Source organism: Scyliorhinus canicula, chromosome 3, assembly GCF_902713615.1.
Source record: "Scyliorhinus canicula chromosome 3, sScyCan1.1, whole genome shotgun sequence".
Taxonomy (NCBI): domain Eukaryota; kingdom Metazoa; phylum Chordata; class Chondrichthyes; order Carcharhiniformes; family Scyliorhinidae; genus Scyliorhinus; species Scyliorhinus canicula.
In genome coordinates this window covers 53285953-53310910 of record NC_052148.1, presented here as the reverse complement: position 1 = coordinate 53310910, position 24958 = coordinate 53285953, and the positions used below count along the sequence as shown (strand labels likewise).

At 43.2% G+C, this 24958-nt stretch overlaps 1 protein-coding gene across 23 annotated transcripts in view; it reads left to right on the top strand.

Moving 5' to 3' along the window:
- LOC119962658 (transcription factor 4-like) overlaps window positions 1–24958 on the top strand; it is a 679430-nt gene that overhangs the window by 584121 nt on the left and 70351 nt on the right. For all 23 annotated transcript variants that reach the window (XM_038790553.1, XM_038790536.1, XM_038790535.1 and 20 more), the window contains 5 exons: window positions 2824–2959; window positions 7710–7777; window positions 11225–11303; window positions 11423–11499; window positions 17448–17651. In XM_038790553.1, the coding sequence (XP_038646481.1) occupies window positions 2824–2959; window positions 7710–7777; window positions 11225–11303; window positions 11423–11499; window positions 17448–17651 (564 nt within the window). The remainder of the gene's footprint in view (window positions 1–2823; window positions 2960–7709; window positions 7778–11224; window positions 11304–11422; window positions 11500–17447; window positions 17652–24958) is intronic.

Genomic DNA, 24958 nt, shown 5'->3' with positions numbered 1-24958 from the left:
GTGCTGGAATGTGACGACGAGGGGATTTTCACAGTAACTTCATCGTAGAGTTAATGCAAACCTAATTGTGATAATAAAGATTATTACGATTTGCCCTTTAATTGGAAAGAAAATAATTGGGTACTCTAAATTTTAAAAAATACTATTTAAATGAACAGTGCTTTCACCCTTGCCTCACGCTTTTGCCGACTGTTTTACACCTTTATGCCTTCCAGCATTGGTGCCCACCCTTCTCCTTTATGGGCAAAACAAAAAAGAAAGTTTAATAAAAACTCCAGTCCATTCTTCGTGTTAAAGTGATAAAATGGTGAACATATCATATTGCTGTACAGACCCCGGGAAATGTCTGCTCACAGCCATTAAGAAAAATGTGCATTTAATTTAAAAAATGGTCCAAAAGTTCTGCACATTGTTTTTTTTCCTCTACAATTTATTATAAATAATGGCTTAATTTATATTTTTATAAATCAAATGCAGCTCTTATCTTCTTTGTAAACCCATGGGCTTCTATTTGGGTGGGCTGTTTGGCGTGGAAAAATCTAGTGTTTTCAATCTCTGCGCTGTGCCTGGTGAACACACTGCTTAAAAAAACACAAATGGAGGAGAGGAAACAAAAGGCCATTTGGCTCAGGAACATTGATTTTAGAGATTCCTAAAATGAAATGTAAACTAGCATCCTCTGCTATTTTTATTAACAAAATCTGTAAAGTTATTTTAATGGGAAAAGAAATCCAGTGAAGACTACATAACAATCTAGTGAAGATTTTCTTGGTAATTGTCTTATCAAGAGCTTATCCAATCATGTAGCGATTGGGAATGGGGCTTCAGATGGTGAATATTTTGCATTACGGTTTGACTCTATGTCAATTGAAATAAAAAAGCATTCCCTCCCAGAGCCCCTTACCACCACAACTTTTCCATTCTTCTTACAATATACAGATGTTATAAAGACCAACTTGTATCACCACCATTTGATTCACTTCTCTCCTACCCTCTTACCCTGCCTGGGTGCCACCTTGTTGCAGTGGATAGAAAAGTTGGCCCCAGGGGGAATTTATATTTCTTCTTCTTTACTCTCGCAAGAATGTCTGCACTGTTCTTTCTGTAACATACACAGGGGAAGAGGTGGCATAGTGGCATTGTCATTCGACTAGTAAATCAGAGACTCAGGGTAATGCTCTGGGTTCATATCCTACCATGGGATGATGATCATGAAACCATTGTCAATTGTTCTTTGGGGAACGAAACCCGCTGTCCTTACCTGGTCTGGTCTACATGACTCCCGGAATATGGTTAACTCTTAAAATGTCCTCTGAAATACACTCAGTTCAAGGGCAATTAGGGATTTGCAATAAATGGGGGCCCAGCCAGCGATGCCCAAATTCCCTTAGCAAATACAAAAACAACATAATTGCATTTGCAACAAAGCTGCCCTGCAAAAATAAAAAACACCTACTGTTCTGACTTATGACTTGCTGTAGCCAGTGGGAGTATTGTTTCACATGCTTGAAAATAATTCCACCCAATTTTCCCTGCACATTACTATTAAATGTCTCCAATAAGATTCTCTGAAACCCCACACTCACTTGTCAATTCACTTTCAGTATCCTCTGAAACACCTTTGTGAATCGGCGCCACCACCTTGAGACCACTGCAGTCCAACTGGTGCAGCAACATCCACAGGACTGTTAGGAAAGGAGTTCCAGGATTTTTATTCATTTTTTCTAATTAAGGGGCCAATCCACCTACCCTGCACGTCTTTGTGCCAAAGTCCCACCGAAGTTCCAGGATATTAAGCCCATGACAGGCAGACAGGCTTTGGGAAGTCAGGAGGTGAGTTACTCACCCCAGAATTCCCAACCTCTGATCTGCTCTTGTAGGCACAGTATTTCTATGATCTGTCCAGCTCAGTTTCTGATCAATGGTAACCTTCTAGATGTTGATAATGGGCGGCTTCAGAAACACTAATGCCATTGAATGTAAAGAGGTGATGGTTAGATTCTCTCTTGTTGGAGATGGTTAAAGTCTGGCTTTTGAGGGGCTAATGATACCTGCACATATCAGCCAAGCCTGAATGTTGTCCAAGTTTTGCTGTGTATGGGCACAGACTTCTTCATTATCTGAGGAGTGACAAATGGTGCTGAACATGTGCAATCATCTGCAAACATCTCCACCTCTGACCTTAAGAAGGAGGGAGTCATTGGTGAAGCAGTTGAAGATATGTGAGCCGAGAACCCGACCCTGAGAAACCCGTTCAGCGATGTCCTGGGACTGAGATGACTGGTCTCCAATAATCACAGCTATCTTTCTTTGTGCTGGGTATGAGTCCAACTAGTAGAGAGTTTTCACCTGATTCTCATTGACTTCAATTTTTCTGGGACACTTTGATGCCACACTTGGTCAAATTATGTCTTGATGTTGATTGTAGTCACTCTCTCCTCCCTTTGAGTTCAGCTCTTTTGTCCATGTTTGGACCAAGGCTGTTAAGGGGCCAGGAGCAGTTATTGGATATATTCCTGAAAAGGAAACAAATTCCAGGGCCAGGAGTGAGGGAATATTTTGGTAGATTTTTTTCAAATATCTTGGTGAGTTCCTGCAGTGCACCTTGTAGATGATACACATGGCTGCCACTATGCGTCGGTGGTGGAGGGAGTGAATGTTTGTGTGATCTATGATTCAATATGGGCATCAGAAGAATGTTAAATTAGAATTGTTTAAAAGCACAACCTGATCTTATCTAGAGTTAGTAACATTTATATGAAATTCATACATTTTTTCCTCTTTGATGTCTTTATTATGTGGAAATAAATATATAAATCACAGAGCTACCCATCACACTCCTCAACGGACATCAATGCCAGTCTCCCACCGATGTCCAGTTTCCACCGCAGTGGCACAAATCACTATGGCGCTTCGTCCTGCACACCACCCGCTGCCAACGGAACAGACAACATCATGGGTAAGTTACAGGCGAAAATACTTTGATTTATATAGTACCTTTCAAATCCTCAGGATGTTCCAAAGCACATTATAGCCGAGGGAGCACCAGTTGGTAGTGTGGGGGAAAAGCTGAAGAGCTTTGCTGAACGTATCCGATGTCGCACATAGTTCCTCACTGCTACTGGTTCTTGATGCATGTATGTTCTGGAGAGACTGGAGGTTGTTGAATCAGTCAATCCAAGCCAAGCAATTTATTTTATTGGAACAACATGATACGATCTGTAAACGCATCAGAGTTAAAGAGCATGGCTATCGTACACATTGTTTTTCTTGTTGGTTTTTGACTATTAGAGTTACCAAATATAATTTCCAAAAATGTAAACTCTCAAAAAGAGTATATGCTTGGAGGGAAAGAGGGAGAACATGTCCATTCTTGAATATATGTTGCTACTAATAGCCAAAGCATGGCCTTTTACTGCAAAAGCGCTTCAGCTTTTACGGTCCATCCTTGGGACCCCATTGGCTTCTTAACCCACTTTACGATCAAATATTTGGCCCTTCTACCGTGTTGCTGAGATTAGACAGAATGTGGCTTTTCATACTCACGGTGCCGTTAGTTATTTTAAAAGGACTTCAATCGTTGCTTGAAAAAATAATTATAGGGTATGAGCAGCGAGCCAGATTAAACGAGCTGACTCATATAGGGAAAAACACCACACAGACTTGGTGGGATGCTTAGCTTATTTCTGTGTTTTACCATACTATATTCTAGTTATTATAAGAATAACAAATATTAAATCATACCTTTCCAGCAACTGTTCGAGCAGGTATAAGATTCAGAAGGGGTTCGTAAAGCATCTTAATGCATATAACCTGGAAGACCTTCTTCTATATTTAATCCAATAAAGGAAAAGCTGTTTTATTTTGAGAATTCCAAATAGACTGTCAGTCATGAAGACCAAAATTATTCCAGAAGATTTAAAAAAATAAAATGTTCAAGCCATTAGCGATAGCCGCACCCAAAAGACCTCAGGCTCTTAAGTAATGTCTGAGTGTAAAGTTGGGTGTGTGTGTGAAGCTCTGAGTCAGTCAAATAATCATTAAAAAGGCACTGTTTTCATGAAAATTCTTTGGGAAACCTCGTACTTTCTGGTTAAAACATCATTCCATCACTTGAGTAATATCGGTATAGCGACAGTGACACAGAGAAATGGGGCTGGATTCTCTGCACCCCGATGCTGAAATTGCGGCCTGCGCCAGGGCGGAGAATCCATTTCGCTGCACTGAATCGGGACCGACGGCGGTTCCCCGATTCTGCGGACTCCGAAAAACGAGTACGCCGCGCCACAAACCTATGCCCATTGCCAGAGGCCCGTCCTGTAATTCTCCGCCCCCGACCGGCCAAAGTCCCGACGCCGTGGATCTAATGTGGTCCTGCCGGTCGGGATACTAGTGTGGCGGCTGCGGACTCAGTCCGCGACCGCCATGGTCAGCGGCGGGCCGATCGGCGGGCAGGGGGTCCTTATACGCAGCCGGCAATGTTTGGGCGGGCGGTCAGGGTCAGGCGCGCGGCCAATCAGGGGTTCTATTTTTAATGTCCAGCTCCGCGGTCTGAGTCCGCCATGGAGCACGGCGTGGTCGCCATCATGCACATGCGCGGCCTCCGACACGGACGGGCGGGGGCCCGTATCTACAGCAAAAGCTGCTAGTTTTAAACCGCGTCCCTGCTAGCCCTCTGCAGGGCTAGGAATGTGTGTCCCTTAAGTCCACAGTTTTTATGACGGTGTGGGGAAATAGTCCCAAAAGCAGAGAATTCAGCCCATGGTTTTGCCAAACAGGTTTCCAATAAAAGTCTGGATTACTTCAATTAAAAGAAGTTTGCATCATAGTAATGCCATTGTTATTTTTCATTTGTTCATTGTTGTGGGCATCGCAGGCTGTGCCAGCATTTATTGCCCATCCCTAATTGCCCTTGAGGGGCAGTAAAGAGTCAACCACATTGCTGTGGTTCTGGTGTCACATGTAGACCAGACCTGGTAAGGATGGCAGATTTCCTTCCCTAAATGTCAATAGTGTACCAGATGGGTTTTTACAACAATTGACAATGGATTCATTGTCGTCATTAGACTTTTAATTGCAGATTTTTATTGAATTCAAATTTCCTTAACTGCAGTGGTGGGATTTGAACCTGGGTTCCCAGACCATTACTCTGGTTTACTAGTCCAGTGACAATACCACTACCCCACCGCCTCCCCAATTTGTGTCTATGCTGGATAAATGCAAAACCAATTCCACTGCTCCATGTCTTCCTCTGAACTTCCCTCCAGCTTCAAATATTTAATCAATTAAAAGGTGCAATACTCTACTTCACTTTTCCCTGTGGCATTCCATGCTTCAACAACCCCTATGTAAAGAAATTTCTCATAACCCCTTTCCTCGTTCTAATTGATAGCTTTAGGTTGCTGGCCAGTCAGAATCTTTACAGTGCAGAAGGAGTTTGTTCAGCCCATTAAGTTTGCACTAATTCTCTGAAGGAGCATTCTGCCTAGGCCCAATTCCCTGCCTTATCCCCTTAACCTTACACATTCTTTCATTTCAGACAGCGATCCAATTCCCTTTTGAATACCTCGATCAAACCTGCCTCCACCACCCTCTCAGGAGGTTTGTTCCAAATTCCAGCCACCCTCTAGGAGAACAACATTTTCATATCATCACTTTTACGCCTATCGTCAATCATTTTGAATCTGTGCTCATGTTATCTTGAGTGAGAACAGTTTCATACTATTTACCCTTTCGGTATTGCTCAGGATCTTGAATATCACTTTCAAATCTACTCGCAACCTTCTTTTCTCCAAGGAAAACAGACCAAACCTCTCTATTCCATCCTCATAGCTACAGTTCTTTATCCTGGAATCATTCTTGTGAATCCCCTCCATATTCTTTCCAATGCCGTCACATTCTCCCTCAAGTCTGGTGCCCAGAACTGGACGCAGCACTCCAGATGAGGCCTAACTAGAGTCTTAACCAAATTCAACATGACGTCTTTACTTTTGTCCTCAATGCCTCTGTCAATAAAACTGAGGATACCGTATGCTTTATTAACTAATCTCTCAACATGCACTGCCATCTTCAATGACTTATCTACATATACACTGAGGACCCTATGTTCCTGTACCTCCTTTAGATTTTCTCCCTTTATTTTATATTTTCTCTCCATATTCTTCCTATAAAAATGAATCACCTCACACTTCTCTGCATTGAACTTTATCTGCCCGCCCCACCAACATGTTTATGTCCTTTTGAAGTTTAAACTATCTTCATCACAGTTGTCAATGTTTCTAATCTTCATATCATCTGCAAATTTTGAAATTATACCCTGAACACCACAGTCTAGGTCATTAATATATATCAGGAAGAGCAAGGGGGCAAGCACCGATCCCTGTGGAACTCCACTACAAAATTCCATTTATCACTCCTCTCTGTTTCCTGTCACTCACTCAACCAATTTCTTATCCAAGTGCCTACTTTTCCTTTTATTCCTTGAGCTAGAATTTCGTGGACAAGTCTGTTGTGTGACACTGTATCAAATGCCTTTTGAAAATCCCTGTATACCACATCAACATCAATCCCCGTATCAATCTTCTGCTAGCAAAGGACATCAGGCTGAATTTTACACCCCTTCCTGCCAGCGGAGTCTTCCAGTTCCACTGAAGGTGAACTTCTTCCCCATGGTGGGAACTAATGATTGCTTAACTAAGGCTTTGCACATCCTTATTTTTGTATATCGGTTAATTAAAAGAATGCAGGAAGTTAACCTTAGCTAACAGATCAATGTCTAAATGTCTAATTTGGCCTGGTGCCAAGTCACACAGACTTGGAACAACCTGAGTTGATGCTTATATTCATCATTAACAGAACTTGGGCAGTGAAAAGTTGGCTTCAGTGTCATATATTTGTGTTCATAAATTATTACCATGATAACTTCATAATCCTGGACCATATTTTCTTCAGAATTATAGAGTCATAGAATTTAAAGGACAACAACAGGAAATGTGGTCCATCAGTGCTTTTGTTCACATAAGCCACTATATTTTAATCATTTTCTTTTGCTAACTTCCCATTCCTTTAATAGCCCTCTTTTTGAAGAATCTACCTAATTCCCAGTTTGAAAAGATTGGCCATGGTTTTGAGGAAGAGATTTTCTCTCACCATATTCATCTGGTTGGCACTTGAAAATAGGCACCCAGGGAACTGTCTCTTACTTTGTGCCTTTTGTATCTGAAGCATAACCTTCACAAGTGTTTTCCTCTCCTCAGACATTTGTTTTGCGAACTAAGCATGCTGAGACCTATCCTCATTCTGTCTGTGCATCTCTGAACGCTAACTTAAATAGAAGGGAGCAGCTGTTTTTAGGTGGTCCAGGCACCAGTATCTTCTGACATGTGTGACGCAATTCAAATTTAATCAGTACAGGGCAAGGACATTTCAGCTAAAACAACTTACTGGGAATTACTGTTAAGTCTGAAAAATGCAGAAAGCATGAAAGACTCAGTCTTTGAAATTCTCCCCCCCCACCTCATAGTCCATCTGTACCAAATAAAACCCATAATGCTACATTCCAACATTCGTGATGTCATCTGGCGGGTTTCCATAGCCCTGTGTCATGGGTTTGTTTCGCTCGCAAGTAAAATATTATGCTGGAATGTTTCTGCAGGTTGTGACCTAATTTGAGTAACTTTAACTGTGATTTCTGTTCTCTCTGGTTCCAGTGACCAGATCAGGCGTGCCAACTGGCAACTCACAGACTGGCGACGCACTGGGTAAAGCACTTGCATCAGTAAGTTATTCTCATTTTCTTTTGTGTTGGAATGGGAGAGAGACTGTGAATGGTAAGGGAGGTTTTTTGTTTAAAGCTCGTTTTTTTCTATCTGGTAGGCATGTAATGCGTTGATGTGAAATGGAAAACCTCAACGTATTTGAGACGGGGATATTCTTACAGATAATTACTTACGGGCGCAACCGATTTAATCCAAACTTTTTGGCTGCCTGGATGGGATTTGAATTTTATTTTTAATGGCATAATCTGCTCTAAAGACAGCTGCAGGGGCTGCCTGGCACAATACCTACAATGGCTACATTGAGCTGGAATTTTTAGTGGTGGCATTCAAAGAGAGCTGACCAGGGAAAATGGGGTTGATCCAGTTGGATTAGAAACCAGATTGGACTTCGAGCACATAGGAGGTATTTTTTTTTATAAACAGCAGGGAATTTGTTCTCCTAAATCCCAGAGAATAGAAATTTTAACAAGATATTTATCCCTGGGTTTCAGAAAAGCATGGCAATGGGGAATTTACTCTTTAAAGAATTTTGCTGTCAATATATATTTCTTTAAACAAAGTGACTCGGTGAAAGCATGGATCTGACACTTGGTATCCTAACGTTAAGGGACTGCTCCACAGTGTTGAGAGACATAGGGTTGCAGTTTATGCATGAGGGCAGATCGCTCATCCCCCTCACTTCCCCAGAAGGTAAGTCGACTGGTAGCCAACTCAATCCACGCCAGCCCGCCCTGCAGCCATAACAGGCTGGGGGCGGGCTAAATTGTCGGAGAGTGGAGCTACCTGCCCTCACTGGTTTTGCCACCGCCTGTGGGCAAAAGCCAATTTCTAGGCCCATGATTGGAGCTGGGGCCATAAGAATCACACAATTCAGTGTACCGCTCTTGTGCGTCTCATATAAAGATATGGGAGGGGGATTTGAAACCCGTGTCTGCTGTCAGCAAGAATGGCATCGGAGCACAAGATCTCACGAGAATCGGGAAATTAGATACTTGCCAGTGAAATCGTGTTTCTGGATATTCCATACATCCCACCAGTGATATAACGAGGTTCACACCCACAATGGGTGAGAACCTCATTTCAATAGATTTGCATATATTTTAACCTCATTACTGAGACCCCCCCCCCCCCCCCCCCCCCCGCCCCCCACTGAATATTCAAACCTCAACGTCATGTCACATTGATGAGGTTTACAACAGGTTTGGAAAATGTGAATGAGTCAAGGGGAACCCCCCCCCCCTCCCCCCCGTGGAGCCCCTTTGGGCTGGGGTTTGCAGTATCTGTTTTCTGTGCTGATTGGGGCGCTCCTTTTATAGGGCCAGCTCAATCAGGCCCTGCCCCGCCACCTGGACAGCGTAAAGCATGCCCCCTAGATGCTCAAAATCGGACTAAATTTCAGCTGTGCAGTTGGAGAGCTACACGCCAGGTTTTAGTCAATGCATGACATGGAACAAAAATGGGTAAATTCCGTCCTTCGGTAAGAAATAGGCCTACCTAGATCAGCTATTTGTGATATGGGCATTCATAGAAGAATGCAAGAGTGGAGATGAATGAGTTCATCCTTTTCATACAAAAAATGTTTGCATTACAAGATCGCATAGGATGGAGATCAGCATGAAGTGGATTTTTCAGCATTTACACTTAACCCCATTCCACCTCTCCTACTCACTCATCAACACAAATGTCCAACTATCCATGTGCAGTGTGTGTGTGTGTTTAAAATAGTGTGCACAAGATACAAGCTCCTGCTACACAAAACTTCCCCCGACCACTAAGACCCACGGTGAGCCCCCGGACAATGTGGATCATTTCCCATACCTCGTGAGCATCCTCTTGGTGTGAGCAGACATCAACGATGAAATCCAGCATCGATTCCAGTGCTGCCTTCGGGCGCTTGAGGAACAGTATTCGAAGACCGAAACCTCAAATCCAGCACCAAACTCATGGTCTACAGAGCAACCGTGGTCCCTGCCCTTCTGTATGTATCAGAAACATGGCCAATATACAGCAGACACCTCAAATCCCTGGAGAGGTATCGCCAACATTGCCCCTGCAAAGTCCTGCAAATCCAAGGCAGGATAGACATACCAACATGAGCATACTCTCCCAGTTCAATATCCCCAGTATCAAGGCACTGGTCCCGCTCGAGCAGCTGCGATGGGCAGGCCACATTGCCTGCATGCCCGATACAAGACTCCCGAAACAAATGCTCTACTCTGAGCTTTGCAGAACACATTCGATCTGTCCACATGCAGGATCCAGACCTTCTTGTCGCTTGCTATTTCAACTCATGTCCACATGTCTGTCCTTAGCCTGCTGCAATGTTCCAGTGAAGCCCAGTGCAAACTGAAGGAACAGCACCACTTCTTCCGATTAGGCATGTTGCAGCCTTCCGGACTTTTAATAATAATAATAATTTTACTAGTGCCACAAGTAAGCTCACATTAACACTGCAATGAAGTTGCTGTGAAAATCCCTGATCGCCACACTCCCAACACCTGTTCAGGTATACTGAGGGTGAATTCAGAATGTCCAATTCACCTAACCTGCAAATCTTTGGACTGTGGAACGATAACGGACCACCCGGAGGAAACCCAAGCAGGCAAGAGGAGAACGTACAGATTCCAGAAAGACAGTAACCCAAGCCGGGAATCGAACCCGGGTCCCTGGTGCTGTGAAGTATCAGTGCTAACCACTGTGCTACCATGCATGCCATAACTTAACATTAAGTTCAATAACTTCAGACCGTGAACACACTGCTCTTATTCTCATGAATAAACTTGCTCAGTTATGGAGACTGAATGGGTCAGTGGGGCTAACTGGAATGTGCCTACGGAGCCGTCATTGAGCAAATGGGCCATAATTGAGCCTGTGGCTTTGTAATAACAAAACAATAATAGAATCATACAATTTACAGTGCAGAAGGAGGCAATTTGGCCCATCGGGTCTGCACTGGCCCGTGGAAAGAGCACCCTACTTTAGCCCACGCCTCCACCTTATCCTTGTAACCCAGTAACCCGACCTAACCTTTCTGGACTGCTAAGGGCAATTTATCATGGCCAGTCCGCCTAACCTGCACATCTTTGGACCGTGGGAGGAAACCGGAGCCCCTAGAGGAAACCCACGCACACACGGGGAGGACATGGGAATAACACAGAAGTTCATTATTTATATCAGCCCTATTGCAATTTGCTTGCTCTGCGACTCAAATCTACTTCCCCGAGTTTGTACCCTGATCTGTACTGGGCGGTGATATAACTTGCATCTTTCGCATTTGGAAATTTTACTGTGAAGCAGCTGTAGACTTGCAACAAATACAAAATGCTCAATAGTGGAGCAAAATTGGTCTACAGTTTCCAGAGTTTTAAAGACCAGTAATTTGTAAAAGTGCACTCTGATGATCGGATTCAAAGCATCCTGTAAAAAGATTCCTGTTTTTGTTTTAGATCTATTCACCAGATCACACTAACAACAGTTTCCCTTCAACTCCATCAACGCCTGTTGGATCTCCGCCAACTCTCACAGGTAAAACAATCTACCAGTGTTTTAGGCAAGTAGAATGTGTGTGTCTGGGTTTTGCGTTTTCTTTCCCCTTGTGTCCTGACCTTAAGCACCAAGCTTTTAACCCTGATTTCTATTATTAGCAGGTACCTCTGTGTGGTCCAGAAATGGAGGCCAGGGTCCATCTTCTCCCAATTACGAAGGCCCACTTCATTCTTTGGTAGGTGTGAGAAAAAAAGGATGTAACAATATGCTAGCAAAATAAAGTTGCACAAATTTATTCCATTTATGCACTTAATCCAGCACTGTCTTTGAAGATTTTTCCCTGTTGCTTCATTGGGGAAAATAGATCTATGTTTTGTTATTTCATATGTGTATAAACAAAATAAAGTCTTTCAGAGAATTCTGTATTTAAGAAACTTCAGGTGGAATGGTGGCATTTGTGATAAGGTAACTTCATGAGTTGCTGTCTGGGAACAGTGATGTTCAATGCCACATTCATACTTGTCAAAAGGATATGTCAATACTTAAAGTACTCCTTCAAAAATGTATTTTTAAAAATGTTCTTCTTTAAAATTGAGTCTGGCATAGAAAGGAGCGAGACAATAAATGCTGGCCTTGCCAGCAACCCCCACATCCAAAGAAGAACAAAGAAAATTACAGCACAGGAACAAGGCCTTCGGCCCTCCAAGCCTGCACCGACCATGTTGCCCATCTGAACTAAAAATCCCTACACTTCCGGGAGCCATATCCCTATATTCCCATCCTATTCATGTATTTGTCAAGACGCCCCTTAAAAGTCACTATCGTATCTGCTTCCATTACCTCCCCCAGCAGCAAGTTCCAGGCTCCCACCATCTTCTGTGTGAAAAACTTGCCTCGTAACTGTTGTTAGTGTGATCTGGTGAATAGATCCAAAATAAAAAACAGGAATCTTTTTATAGGATACTTTAAATCTGATCATCAGAGTGCACTTATACGTGTATATGTCAGTGCGAGCTGGCCATTCTATTTGTGCTTTAAGAATTACTGGTCTTTAAAACTCTAATAAACCTTGCCCCGCACCTTAAACCTATGCCCCTAGTAATTGTCTCTTCCACTCTGGGGAAAAAGCTTCTCCATCTCCACTTTGTCCATGCCCCTCATAATCTTGTAGACTTCTATCAGGTTGCCCCTCAACCTCCGTCGTTCCAGTGATAACAAACCAAGTTTCTCCAACCTCTCCTCATAGCTAATGCCCTGCCCTCTATACAAGGCAACATCCTGGTAAATCTTTTCTGTACCCTCTCCAAAGCCTCCCACATCTCCAAGAAGCACTGCAGTAACTCACCAAGGCTTGTTCCAAACCCGTTAGTTCTGCCACCTAGAGGGACAAGGACAGCAGGTGCATGGGCACACCAGCACCTGCAAGTTCCTCTCCAAGCCACACATCATTCTGACTTGAAAATATATCACCATTCCTTCAGTATTGCTGGGCCAAAGCCCTGGAATTCCCTTCCTAACAGCACTGAGTGTACCTACACCCCAGAGACCGAGCCACCACCTTCCCAAAGGCAGTTAGGAATGGCCAATAAATGCCAGCCGAGCCAGCGACACCCATATCCTGTAAAGGAACAAATGAATAAAACTTCTTGTTCCAGTGGAAATTTGTTTCAGAAGGAATGCATACACGTCTTTCACTCACGCCCACTATTTGTGACCCCATTTGTGGAAGCAAAAATTGTGGGTTCCTATCCATCCCTCAAATTCCTGCCAATTTTACATCCAGTATGTCTAGAAGCCCAGTAGAGGCTTACTTAAGGATAAACTTGCAGTACAGTAGAGGTTCACTGGATTGGTTTGGCCCTGGTATGAGAGGGTTGCCCTATGCTGAGTAAATTGGGTCAACATTCTCTGGAGTTGAGAAGAATAAGACGTGATTGCATTGAAACATTCAAGATTTTGAAGGGACTTGACAGATACTGATAGGCTGTTTCCCCTGGCTAGAGAATCTAGAACAAGGGTGCAAGGTTTCAGGATAAGGGGCCGATCATTTAGGGCTGAGATGAGGAAAAATGTCAACACTTAAAGGATCATGAATCCTTGGAATTCTCCATCCGAGGGTTTTGAGTATGAAATCATTGAATATATTAAAGGTTGGTCTTTGGTCTCTCAGGCAATAGAGAGATGTGTGGGGAGGGCAGGAAAGTGGAATCAAAGCCGAGGATCAGTATGATCATATTGAACGGCAGAGCAGACTCCGCGGGCTGTATCGCCTTCTGTTTCTCCTTGTGTTAACATAGAACATACAGTGCAGGGGAAGGCCATTCGGCCCATCAAGTCTGCACTGACCCACTTAAGCCCTCACTTCCACCCTATCCTCGTAACCCAATAACCCCTCCTAACGTTTTTGGACACTAAGGACAATTTAGCATGGCCAATCCATCTAACCTGCACATCTTTGGACTGTGGGAGGAAACCGGAGCACCTGGAGGAAACCCACGCAGAGACAGGGAGAACGTGCAGACTCCACACAGATAGTGACCCAGCAGGGAATCGAACCTGGGAACCTGGCACTGTGAAGCCACAGTGCTAGCCATGTGTGCTACCGTGCTGTCCACAGCATGAAACTAAAGGCTATGTTGACTTTAGTTTTCAGAGGGTCTCCAAAATTTGATGGTGTCCTTCTAACAAACAAAATGGGCCACAAAATGCAATTGCCACAAGATGCGCAAAAGTCAAATGGAGCAAATTGCAACCCCAGGCAAACAAATGCCGGTGTACTCATGGAAAGGAATTATACCACAGGACAGAGTAGGCCAAGAGATCTCACTGAGCTCCACTGTGCCAATTTCTTCCATTCAACATCACAAAGTCCATTAGCAGAGGGCTTGCGAGGAGCAGGGATTAGCCAACTACAAATGTGTTCTAATGGAGCCGCCGCAGGTGCAGATCTTGGTGGTAGTAGCAAATATTCAAACAAGAACTTTGAATGCTTAAAGTAAAGAGCCACATGTGGATCCAGTAATGACACCTGCAAATAGGACTTAGTTGTCATTTGGACATTAGGAATGCGGCTAAGTAGCAGCAGAGCAAAATGTTTGAGGCTTATAGAAAAGTACACTGCATCCTGCACCACATCCAGTTTCCTTTACTACCCTGTTCTAAGGTTGGAACCAAAGTTTGTTGTTAGAACAGCATGGAGAGAAATTTACCTTGCATCCGACAGGCACACATTGTATTAGAATGCTTGATGTTGACATTGAAGGGTAGATTTCAGATCATTTGTTGGTCAGGTTATTGGCATCCGAAGAGGAATTTCTATGGACCTGTATTTTAGATTAAGATAAAATGGAGGTCTGAAGCACTTAGCACAACTAGACAGAGACATGATAAAATAAATAAAAATCAATCCAAAACAGATCTCAACACAAGAATTATTTTACAGCAATATTATTGACCTCTTTGAATACTTCAATACTTTAAATGCAAACAGCCTCCAGCAGCCTGGAATTTCCATTTTATATGGGATGTTTTATAGGGCATTTTATAGGGCAGCACGGTAGCACAAGTGGATATAACTGTGGCATCACAGCGGCAGGGTCCCAGGTTCAATTCCCCGCTGGGTCACTGTCTGTGCTGAGTTTGCACGTTCTCCCCGTGTCTGCGTGGGTTTCCTCCGGGTGCTCCGGTTTCCTCCCACAGTTCAAAGACGTGCAAGTTAGGTGGATTGGCCATGATAAATTGCCCTTAGTGACCAAAAAAGGTTAGTAGGGGTTATTGGGTTACGGGGATAGGGTGGAAGTGAGGGCTTAGGTGGGTCAGTGCAGACTTGATGGGCTGAATGGCCTCCTTCTGCACTGTATGTCTATGTTCTATGTTTTGTGATAAGGTACTCTTCTAGCTAAAATTTCAGTGTTTTTTAAAAAGTTGATTTTGGGAATGTGGGTAACGATAGCAAGGTCTGCATTTATTGTCCATTCCTAACATGTTACAACTGACATTTGGGCCAGTTAAGCAGGTACTTCGAGCTGATCATATTGACATAACATTGGAGTCTCATATAGGCCTGCCAGATAAGGATGAGAGCTCTCCTTACTGAAGGATATTAATGAACTGGCTGGATTTTTACAACAGTTCAATAGTAGTTTTTTTCTACCCGTTTTTTTTTAGAATAATAATAATCTTTATTAGTGTCACAAGTAGGCTTAGACTAACTCTGCAATGAAGTTACTGTGAAAATCCCCTAGCCGCCACACTTGACACCAGCTTTCGATTTACAGCTGTTTTTAAAAATTCAGACTTTGAAGCTGCCATGGTGGAACTGGATCCTACATTCACTGGATATTTAGTCTGGGTCTCTGGATTACGACCCCAATAATTTAAGGACTATGCTACTGCTCCTTAAATGGACATCTAAATGAGATATTTGAGGCACAAAGAAACTGATGGGCACTTTCCAAACTATTCAGGTTTATGTGAGGCACTTCACACATGCCCAGTAATAGGGCAGAGATAGTTGGAAAATCTACCTTGGGTGTTGTAACCAGGGTGTTTCTCTCACTCAAAGAAGTTGCATTTAAATTTGAAAATGAGTTATTTATGTTGAGGTATTTTCAAGCTCTCCATTGTCCAGAATTTCAAACGATTGTCTTACTGGGAAAAAAAAATTTAACTAGAGAGTGTCATAATATCCACTCATGTATATAATGAGATGCAGACAGGGAGTGATTGACACATAGGATGACCAGTAAGCATACAACACAGTACAGCCAATCACCAGACAGGACACTACCACTATAAAGCCGGAGGACACTAGGTTTCCCGCTGTCTCGGGACCCAGCTACTGAGACAGTCAGAGTCCACGAGCTAGCAAGTGCAAACACCATGCGGTAAGCTAGTAAGTCTGGTCAGGCTACAACAGGGTCACCAGTCAGATCAGTATAGTGTCGACCCACAGCTGAATACATATAGCAGTTCTATAGTTGAATAAAACAGTGTTGGATCTTCTCCAGTGTTAGACGTCTGTTTCTAACTTCCCTGCATCAAGTGCAGTCCACATCAAACCAACCTGCCTAACACATCAGAGAGATGGCAAAGTAACCTTCACAGTTTGGATTCAGGAATGTGGCAACAATTGTCAAGGCGTTCAGATGGAAACAGTGAACCCTCGGCTGGTGCTTAGTACGTACGTGCATCTTAGCATTACGAAACTTTGGCTGAAGTTTCCTGTCAGTATTGCGTCTTAACTGCCCTAGTTATGAAATAGTTTGGACCAAGTAAATAATGGTTTGCTGGTACTGATCTTAGCAGTCGACAGAACCAGGTAGAGAAAAAAAGCATTCGATAAAAGGACTAGGGTAAAATCAGCTACTAATTCTGCGATATTATAATTTCTTGCAGCATGCTTTTCCATTGGTTTCCTTTTATATTGAATGTATTCCAAAAGCTGCAAAGCAACATGCTATCCCTGTAACTACTAATGGGTTGCATTACCTTTATAATGATCATTTTTGACAACTTTGAAATGCTTTAGAATGTAACAGCAACAACTTACATTGTGCCTTTAATGTAATGAAATACCTCAAGGCACTTTACAGGATCATTATCAAAAAAAAATAGCAATTAATTACATAAGGAAATATTTAGTTCAGATGACCAAATGTTTAGTCTAAGTGATATGTTTTCAGGAGTGTCATTAGAGAAGAAAGAGAGGGGTGGAGCCTAATTCAGAGCTTAGGGCCTAGGAAACTGAAGGTGTCACCTTGAATGGTACAGCGATTAAAATCAAGGATATGTAACTGTCCAGAATTAGAGACACAAGACTACCTCGGAGGGTTGTAGGGCTGGAGGAGATTACAGAGATAAAGAGGGTGAGTCTGTGGAGGGATTTGAAAACAAGGATGAAAATTTTAAAATCAACCCTTGGCTTGATAGGGAGCCAAAGTAGGTCAGCGAGCACAGGGAGGTTAGGTGAACGGGACTTGATGAGAGTTAGGACAGTGGGCAGCAGAAAATTTGATGACCGAAAGTATATAGAGGGTAAGACATGAAGGCCAGGCGAGGGTGCATTGTAATAGTCAAGTTCAGAAGTAACGTGAAGCATGCGTGAAGCATGAATTCAGCAAAATTGTTGCATGGAAATGGCTGGGAATATCATAATAACAGATTCTTTAATTTTTTTTTAAGCAAACCCGGATTGAAGACCGCTTAGAAAGATTGGATGATGCCATACACGTCCTGCGAAACCACGCGGTGGGACCCTCAACAGCCATGCCCGGTAGCCATAGCGACTTGCACAATTTAATAGGGGCATCACACAATGGACCGATGGGAGGCTTGGCGTCAGGATATGGGACAGGCTTGCTGTCAGCCAACAGACACACTTTAATGGTAAGACACCAGCATTGACACCTGCCTGAAAAAGAACTCTGCTGGCACTTGAGAGTTCTAACAAATGACATGCCGATGCACACTTTCTTTCCAGCAAGTAGATGTGGACTCTGCTGATGATCTGACCTTTTTCCAAAAAAATGTACTCCAAAAATCTCCAATCTGGTTTAGTGTTGAAAATATGGAGCTGACAACAATCAAATTCAGTCGCTTGTTTTTTTCTAAACAGTGAATGCACAGCCATTTGGTCAGCATTTAAACAAGAAACAATAGCTTGATGTTCAAGATACATGATCCTTCGTTGTTTTAGCATGGGTTAATGCCAGTTAATACCTTTTTATGAGTGCGGTGGGGAGGGGGGGGAGAAGGGAGGGAGGTGCTAACAAGAAATGGGGAAAAATGCTGAAAGATGTGAATGAACTGTGGTACCTATGGGTTTCATTATGTAATCCAGTTAAAGTTGGATTGCAGCTAGACAAAGCCATAAAAAGGTCACTAGAGTTTTGGGTTTATACATTGGTGCATAAAGCACAAGTGTAAAGAAAAAGCTTATGTACAAAATTTCTGATGATGCAACTGCTCAATATTTAGTTCCCATTGTACAACACATATTGAAGCCACGGAGAACATATTTTGTAGATTTAGAGAAATACAGCACAGAACAGGCCCTTCGGCCCACGATGTTGCGCCGAACTTTTGTCCTAGGTTAATCATAGAATTTTGGACAATTTTTCATGGCCAATCCACCCAACCTGCACATCTTTGGACTGTGGGAGGAAACCGGAGTACCCGGAGGAAACCCACGCAGTCACGGGGAGGATGTGCAGACTCCACACAGACAGTGACCCAAGTTGAAATCGAACTTGGGACCCTGGAGCTGTGAAGCAATTGTGCTATCCACAATGCTACCGTGCTGCCCTTAAGAAGTTAACCTACACTCCCTTATTCTACCCTAATCCAAGTACCTATCCAATAGCCGCTTGAAGGTCCATAAATTTTCCGACTCAACTACTACCACAGGCAGTGCATTCCATGCCCCCACTACTCTCTGGGTAAAGAACCTACCTCTGACATCCCCTCTATATCTTCCACCATTTATCTTAAATTTATGTCCCCTTGTAATGGTGTGTTCCACCCGGGGAAAAAGTCTCTGACTGTCTACTCTATCTATTCCCCTGATCATCTTATAAACCTCTATCAAGTCGCCCCTCATCCTTCTCCGTTCTAATGAGAAAAGGCCTAGCACCCTCAACCTTTCCTCGTATGACCTACTCTCCATTCCAGGCAACATCCTGGTAAATCTCCTTTGCACCTTTTCCAAAGCTTCCACATCCTTCCTAAAATGAGGTGACCAGAACTGCACACAGTACTCCAAATGTGGCCTGACCAAGGTTTTGTACAGCTGCATCATCACCTCACGGCTCTTAAATTCAATCCCTCTGCTAATGAACGCTAGCACACCATAGGCCTTCTTCACAGCTCTATCCACTTGAGTGGCAACTTTCAAAGAACTATGAACATAGACCCCAAGATCTCTCTGCTCCTCCACATTGCCAATTTACTAGGATCAGGTTATGCATGGGGCACAGTAATTATAAGGGATAGTGATTTCCAGTGGAGGTGGGAAGGCTAATAGGCTTTTCTCGTTTGGTAGTACAGAACTTGAATATTGCTGAAAGAAAGAGGCATTTTATCAAAGTTTTTCATCTTACACTTACCAGGACAATCACAAGAACACCAATTTCAAGGGAAACTTTTTCCAGTATGAAAAGAGGGTGCTGATTGATTGACGAGTGGGCTCTGATTGGTAGCAGTGTTGCCATGGAGAATGCAACAGTTGATGGTGACTAATAGTTACCTGTCAAGTTTGAAATTTAAGCCAGGCAAATTGACTTTGATTGGTCAAGGCATTTTCCTGTGGACTGAACCATCGAATGGCTTTCATTTATTTTGTTTCACTGAAACAGGTACAATGTGTGTGCATGTTTTTTCTATCCCAAAGTACAGGACCCTGTGTATTGATATATGTTTTCATTCCTTGACCAATCAGAGTCGAGATGCATGGTTTAAATTTCAAACAATGTTGGACAGTTAACTTGTCAGTCACCATAAATGCGTGCAATCTCCATGGCAATGCCTCTGCCAATCAGAGTTTGCTTAACAACCAATCAGGACCTTCTTCTCATGTAGTATAAATTTGTTGTTTCCCTTGACATTTGATTGTCCTGATGAGTGCAAGATGAAAAGCCAACAAAATACCTTCTTTCAACATTATGCTAATAGGACACTTAATAGAAGTATTTATAATAATGAAGGGCTTTAATGGAGTGAATAGTGAATTTTGTTCTTTCTTTTTCTGACAGGGCGTTAAATAGAAGGCATCTTAAATTTAAAGCTGTCACTTAAGAGAGTGATAAGGAAGCTAAGGAGAAAGTTCTAAATAAGTCAGGGGAGCATGGAATTCTCCCACAAGGAAAGGCCGAAACAGAGACTATTGCATTTTTAAGAAAAACCTAGATAAATATTTGAATGAACAGGGAAATGGGAATCGTTTTTGATTGCATTGTCAAAATGGCCACTCCAGAAACAATGGATCAAATGGCCTTCTCCTACATTGTGAACCCTTATGTTTCTGTCAAACCAGTGAAGGCTATTCCCAAAACTTTAACCTGTCTTTAATTTGTCAGATACTTACCAATAAGACCATAAGAAATAGGAATGGGAGTAGGCCGTTCAGCCCTTCGAGCCTGTTCCGCCATCCAATGGGAACATGGCTGATCCAACATTCCTCACGTCCACTTTCCTGCCCTTTCCTCGAAACCCTTGGTTCCATTGCTGATCAAGGATCTGTCTATCTCAGCCTTAAATATACACAAGGACTCTGCCCCACAGCTCTCTGTGGCAAGGAGTTCCAAAGACTCATTGCCCTCTGAAAAAAGAAATTCTTCCTCATCTCAGTCTTAAATTGGCACCCCTTTATTCTGAGACTATGCCTTCTGGTCCTAGACCCTCCCATGATGGGAAACATCCTCTTAGCATTTATCCTGTCTAGCCCCTTAAGAATCCTGCATGTTTCAATGAGATGACCGCTCATTCTTCCGATGCTGTGCAATTCTAATATTTTATGTCATGATTTTAATTTTCTACTGTTGACATTTACATCTTCATACGTTTTGTAGAATAATATTTCCCTCCTGTTTTGCCAGGTATTGATTTTCATCCATGAGCATGGTTGCTAGAGCGAATGTATAGGAGACTCAGCCCCATCACCACCCTCCCCTCCCCACCCCCTCTTCACTGGAGTCTGTTCAACTCTATTACACTTTTCTCTGGATAGTGCTATTAACATTTCTCTCCTATTAATCCTCACACTCCTTCCCTTGAGGTAGTTAGCTAGGACGGAGATGGGATTTCATGGGAAACAGTGGCCTTCCAATATTTTGCCCAAGTGACCATTTTTAATGTGAAAATCTAGCTGGTAAGTATTGGAAAACTGTTTAACTGTGGAAGGCATCATAAGTGAGACAAGACAACTAAGACTCACTGCAAGTGAGCAAACATCAAACAGTCCGAGATCAGTTAATTAAGTACACATCAGGGTTACATTTTGCATGAATGGCTATGCTATACTATGCTATGCTATACCCCCGCGTAGAAGCTAAAGAGCAGTACAGGCAGAAACAGTGACTTTTTCACTTAACATTGCTTTCACATTACTTTTTCACTTAATCTGCCCCATATACCCACTGTCAGATATATGTCTAGAAAGCAGCAGCTGATAGAATGTCAAAACACATCACATGAAATGAAAATCACTTATTGTCACGAGTAGGCTTCAAATGAAGTTACTGTGAAAAGCCCCTAGTCACCACATTCCGGCGCTTGTTCAGGGGGCTGTTACGGGCTGTTATGGCTTTAAACCCCCTCAGATCCTTTGACAGCAAGGCTTCTATTCACTTTTATTTAACTTTTAGTAGATTGCTATTGACAGGGCAATAGCTTCCAGACAGCCAAATGTGTGGATTGTATATTTTAATTTCCCTTTGACTTGAGTCACAAGTATCCTGTTGTGAACCCAACTGCAATGTTCATAAACATCTAGGAGTTAAGTACTTTCACTTCCTCTTTTTCTCAGCAGAAAGCACTTAGCTGCTTTTCATGTGGTCAGGAGCTGTCAATCATAGCTACACTGTCGGGCAGAGTAGAGATCAAGAAATAATGGAGGCTTGTACAAAAGGTACTAAAATAATCATGGGAGATTTTAGTCTTCATATGGATTGGATGAATCAAGTTAGCAAAGCTAGTCTGGAGGATGAGTTTATAGAGTGTATTCAGGACAGTTTCTTGGAACAATATTTTCTCAGACAAACTAGGGAACAGGATATTTTAGACTTGATGATATATAAAGGGACAAGATTAACTAATGACCTCTTCGTAAATGATCCTCTCGGAAAGAGTAATCATAAGATGATAGAATTTCGCATTCCGTTTGAGGCTGAGAAATCTGGGTTTTAAACTTAAATAAAGTCAATTACGAGTATGAAGACAAAGTTAATTAAAATGGAATGGGGAAACAGGTTAAATGTTAACATGATAGAGAAGCATTTAAGGAGGTATTTCACAACTCTCATCAAATCTGTATTGCATTGAGAAAGAAAGAAATGTATAAGAAGGATACCAACTATCAATGCTGGTATACAATGCTGCAATGATTAGTGGTAGCCCAGAAGATTGGGGAAGATTTAGAAACCCGCAGAGGATGACTGAAAAAAGAAGAGGGAGAACGTGGAGTATGAGAGACAACTCGCAAGAAACAAAACAGACAGTCAGAACTACTGTTATTAAAGAGCTGGTAGCAGGACACTTAGAACTCAGAATCAGAGTCATAATGGTTTTATGAAAGAAAAATCAGATTTGAAAAATGTATTAGAGTTTTTGAGGATGTAACAATGGGGTGAATAATGGGGAATTGGCAGTTGTAGTGGATTTGGATTTCCAAAAGACATTTGATAAGGTCCCATGTAAACGGTTACTGCACAAGAGTAGTGCTCATGCTGTTTGGGGCGATATTTTAGCATGGATAGAGGATTGAATAACCAATGGGGAACACAGAGTCAGGGCAAATGGATCATTTTCAGGTCAGCAGCCTGTAACTAGATGAATACTGCAGGGAACAGTACTGGGGCCTCAGCTAATTACGGTCTATATCAATGACCTGGATGAAGGAACAGTCTGTATTGAAACCAAATTTGTTTTTGATACAATGATAGGTAGGAAAGCAAGTTGTGAGGAGGATACAAAGAGTGTGCAAAACAAAATGGATAGGTTCGGTGAGTGGGCAACAAATTGGCATGCAGTATAGTGTGGGACAATGTGAGGTTGTCCACTTTGGAAGGAGGAATAAAACTGCAGAATATTATTTATGTTGAAGAAGACTGCAAAATGCTGCGGTACAGGTAGATCTGGGTGTTCTTATACATGAATCACAAACGGTTAACATGCAGGCACCACAAGTAATTAAGAAGGCAAATAGAATGTTAACCTTTATTGCAGGGGGAGGGAGTATAAAGGTCTTGCTGCAGCATTGAGGAAATCACATCTGGAGTACCTCATACTGTTTTGGTCTCCTTACCCAAGCAGAGATATGCCTACATTGTAAGCAGTTCCGAGAAGGTTCATTTGGCTAATGCTTTGGATAAAGGGGGCGTCTTACAAGCAAAGGTTGGGTCGATACTGGTATTTAGAAGAATGGGAGATGATCTAATTGAAACAGTAAGTTTCTGAGGGATTTGACAGGTTAGATGATGGGAGGATATTTCCTCTCATGGGGTATCTAAAACTAAGGTACACAGTTTAAAGATAAGGGCCAGGATTCTCCGATCCCATGGCAGGTCGGAGAATCGGCAGCGAGCACGAGAATCGCGCCACGCTGCTCCGACGCCGAGGTCCGCCGCCGTGGGTTACGTATGGTCCCACCCGGTGAGACCTCTGAGTTCTGGCTGCAGGGTCATCCTGGTGGGAGGGCGGGGAGATCCGACTCCGGGGGGGGGGGGGGGGGGGGGGACACGGTGGCCAGGCCCGCGACCGGGGCCTACCGATGGGCGGGCGGGCTAATTCCGGGGAGGGGCCTATATTCCTCCGCGCCGGGCCCCTGTAGGGCTCTGGCATATTTCCCGGGGCATGCATGCATGAACCCACGCTGGCCATATCACGCCGGCTTTCGAGCGTACAGCACCCTGGCGCCGTACTGACCCCCGAAGAAGGGGTGAATGCCTGGGCTTGGAGGCCCGTTGACGCCTGGCTGAGGGATCTTCAATTAAAGATGGAAATGAGGATGAATTTCTCCTCTCAAGGTCATTAGTATGGAATTCAGTCCCGCAGAGAGCAGTTGAGGCTGGATCTTTGAATACACTTGAGTCATCTGGGCCGAGATTCTCCAATCTGGAGCTAGGTGCAGCTGCTGGCGGAGAATAGGGACTCTCTCCCCTTCACCATACAAATTTATGTATGCGGGAGAGCTCGCCGGATTCCATCGCAATCTCAAGTTCAGGCCCCCATTTTGAGTCGGTGGCCCCATCGCTCCCATCACTGGCACAGGGTGGGTAGCACGCTAAGGCCGCCGACAAGGGATCGGAGCATTGCAACAGCGCCAAACCCGTTTTTCGGGGGGCGCCCCATTCTCCACCTGACCGGGAATCCTGTTGTGGCCTCGGGCAAAGGAGAGCCCAGACCTTGATCACAAAGGGATGATGGGGAACAGGCAGGAAAGTGGAGTACAGGCCACAATCAGATCAGCCAAGACTTTATCGAATGGCAGAGCAGGTTCAAGAGACCAAATGGCCTACTGCCGCTCGTATTTCTTATTATCTTATGAAGAGCATGTTGTTAGTCTTACTTTGGTGGTTGATAAGTTAATGGAAAAGGTCCTGAAGGATAGGATTTATGACCATTTGGAAAGATGCAGCTTAATCCGGGATAGTCAACACGGATTTGTGAAGGGTAAGTCTTGCCTCACAAATTTGATTGAATTCTTTGAGTAGGTAACCAAGTGTATAGATGAAAGTAGAGCAGTTGATGTCGTATACATGGATTTTAGTAAGGCGTTTGATAAGGTTTCCCATGGTCGGCTCATGAAGAAAGTAAGGAGGTGTGGGATAGAGGGAAATTTGGCCAATTGGACAAGTAACTGACTATCACATAGAAGACAAAGGGTGGTGGTGGATAGAAAATCCTCAGACTGGAGACCAGTTACCAGTGGTGTACCACAGGGATCAGTCCTGGGTCCTCTGCTATTTGTGATTTTTATC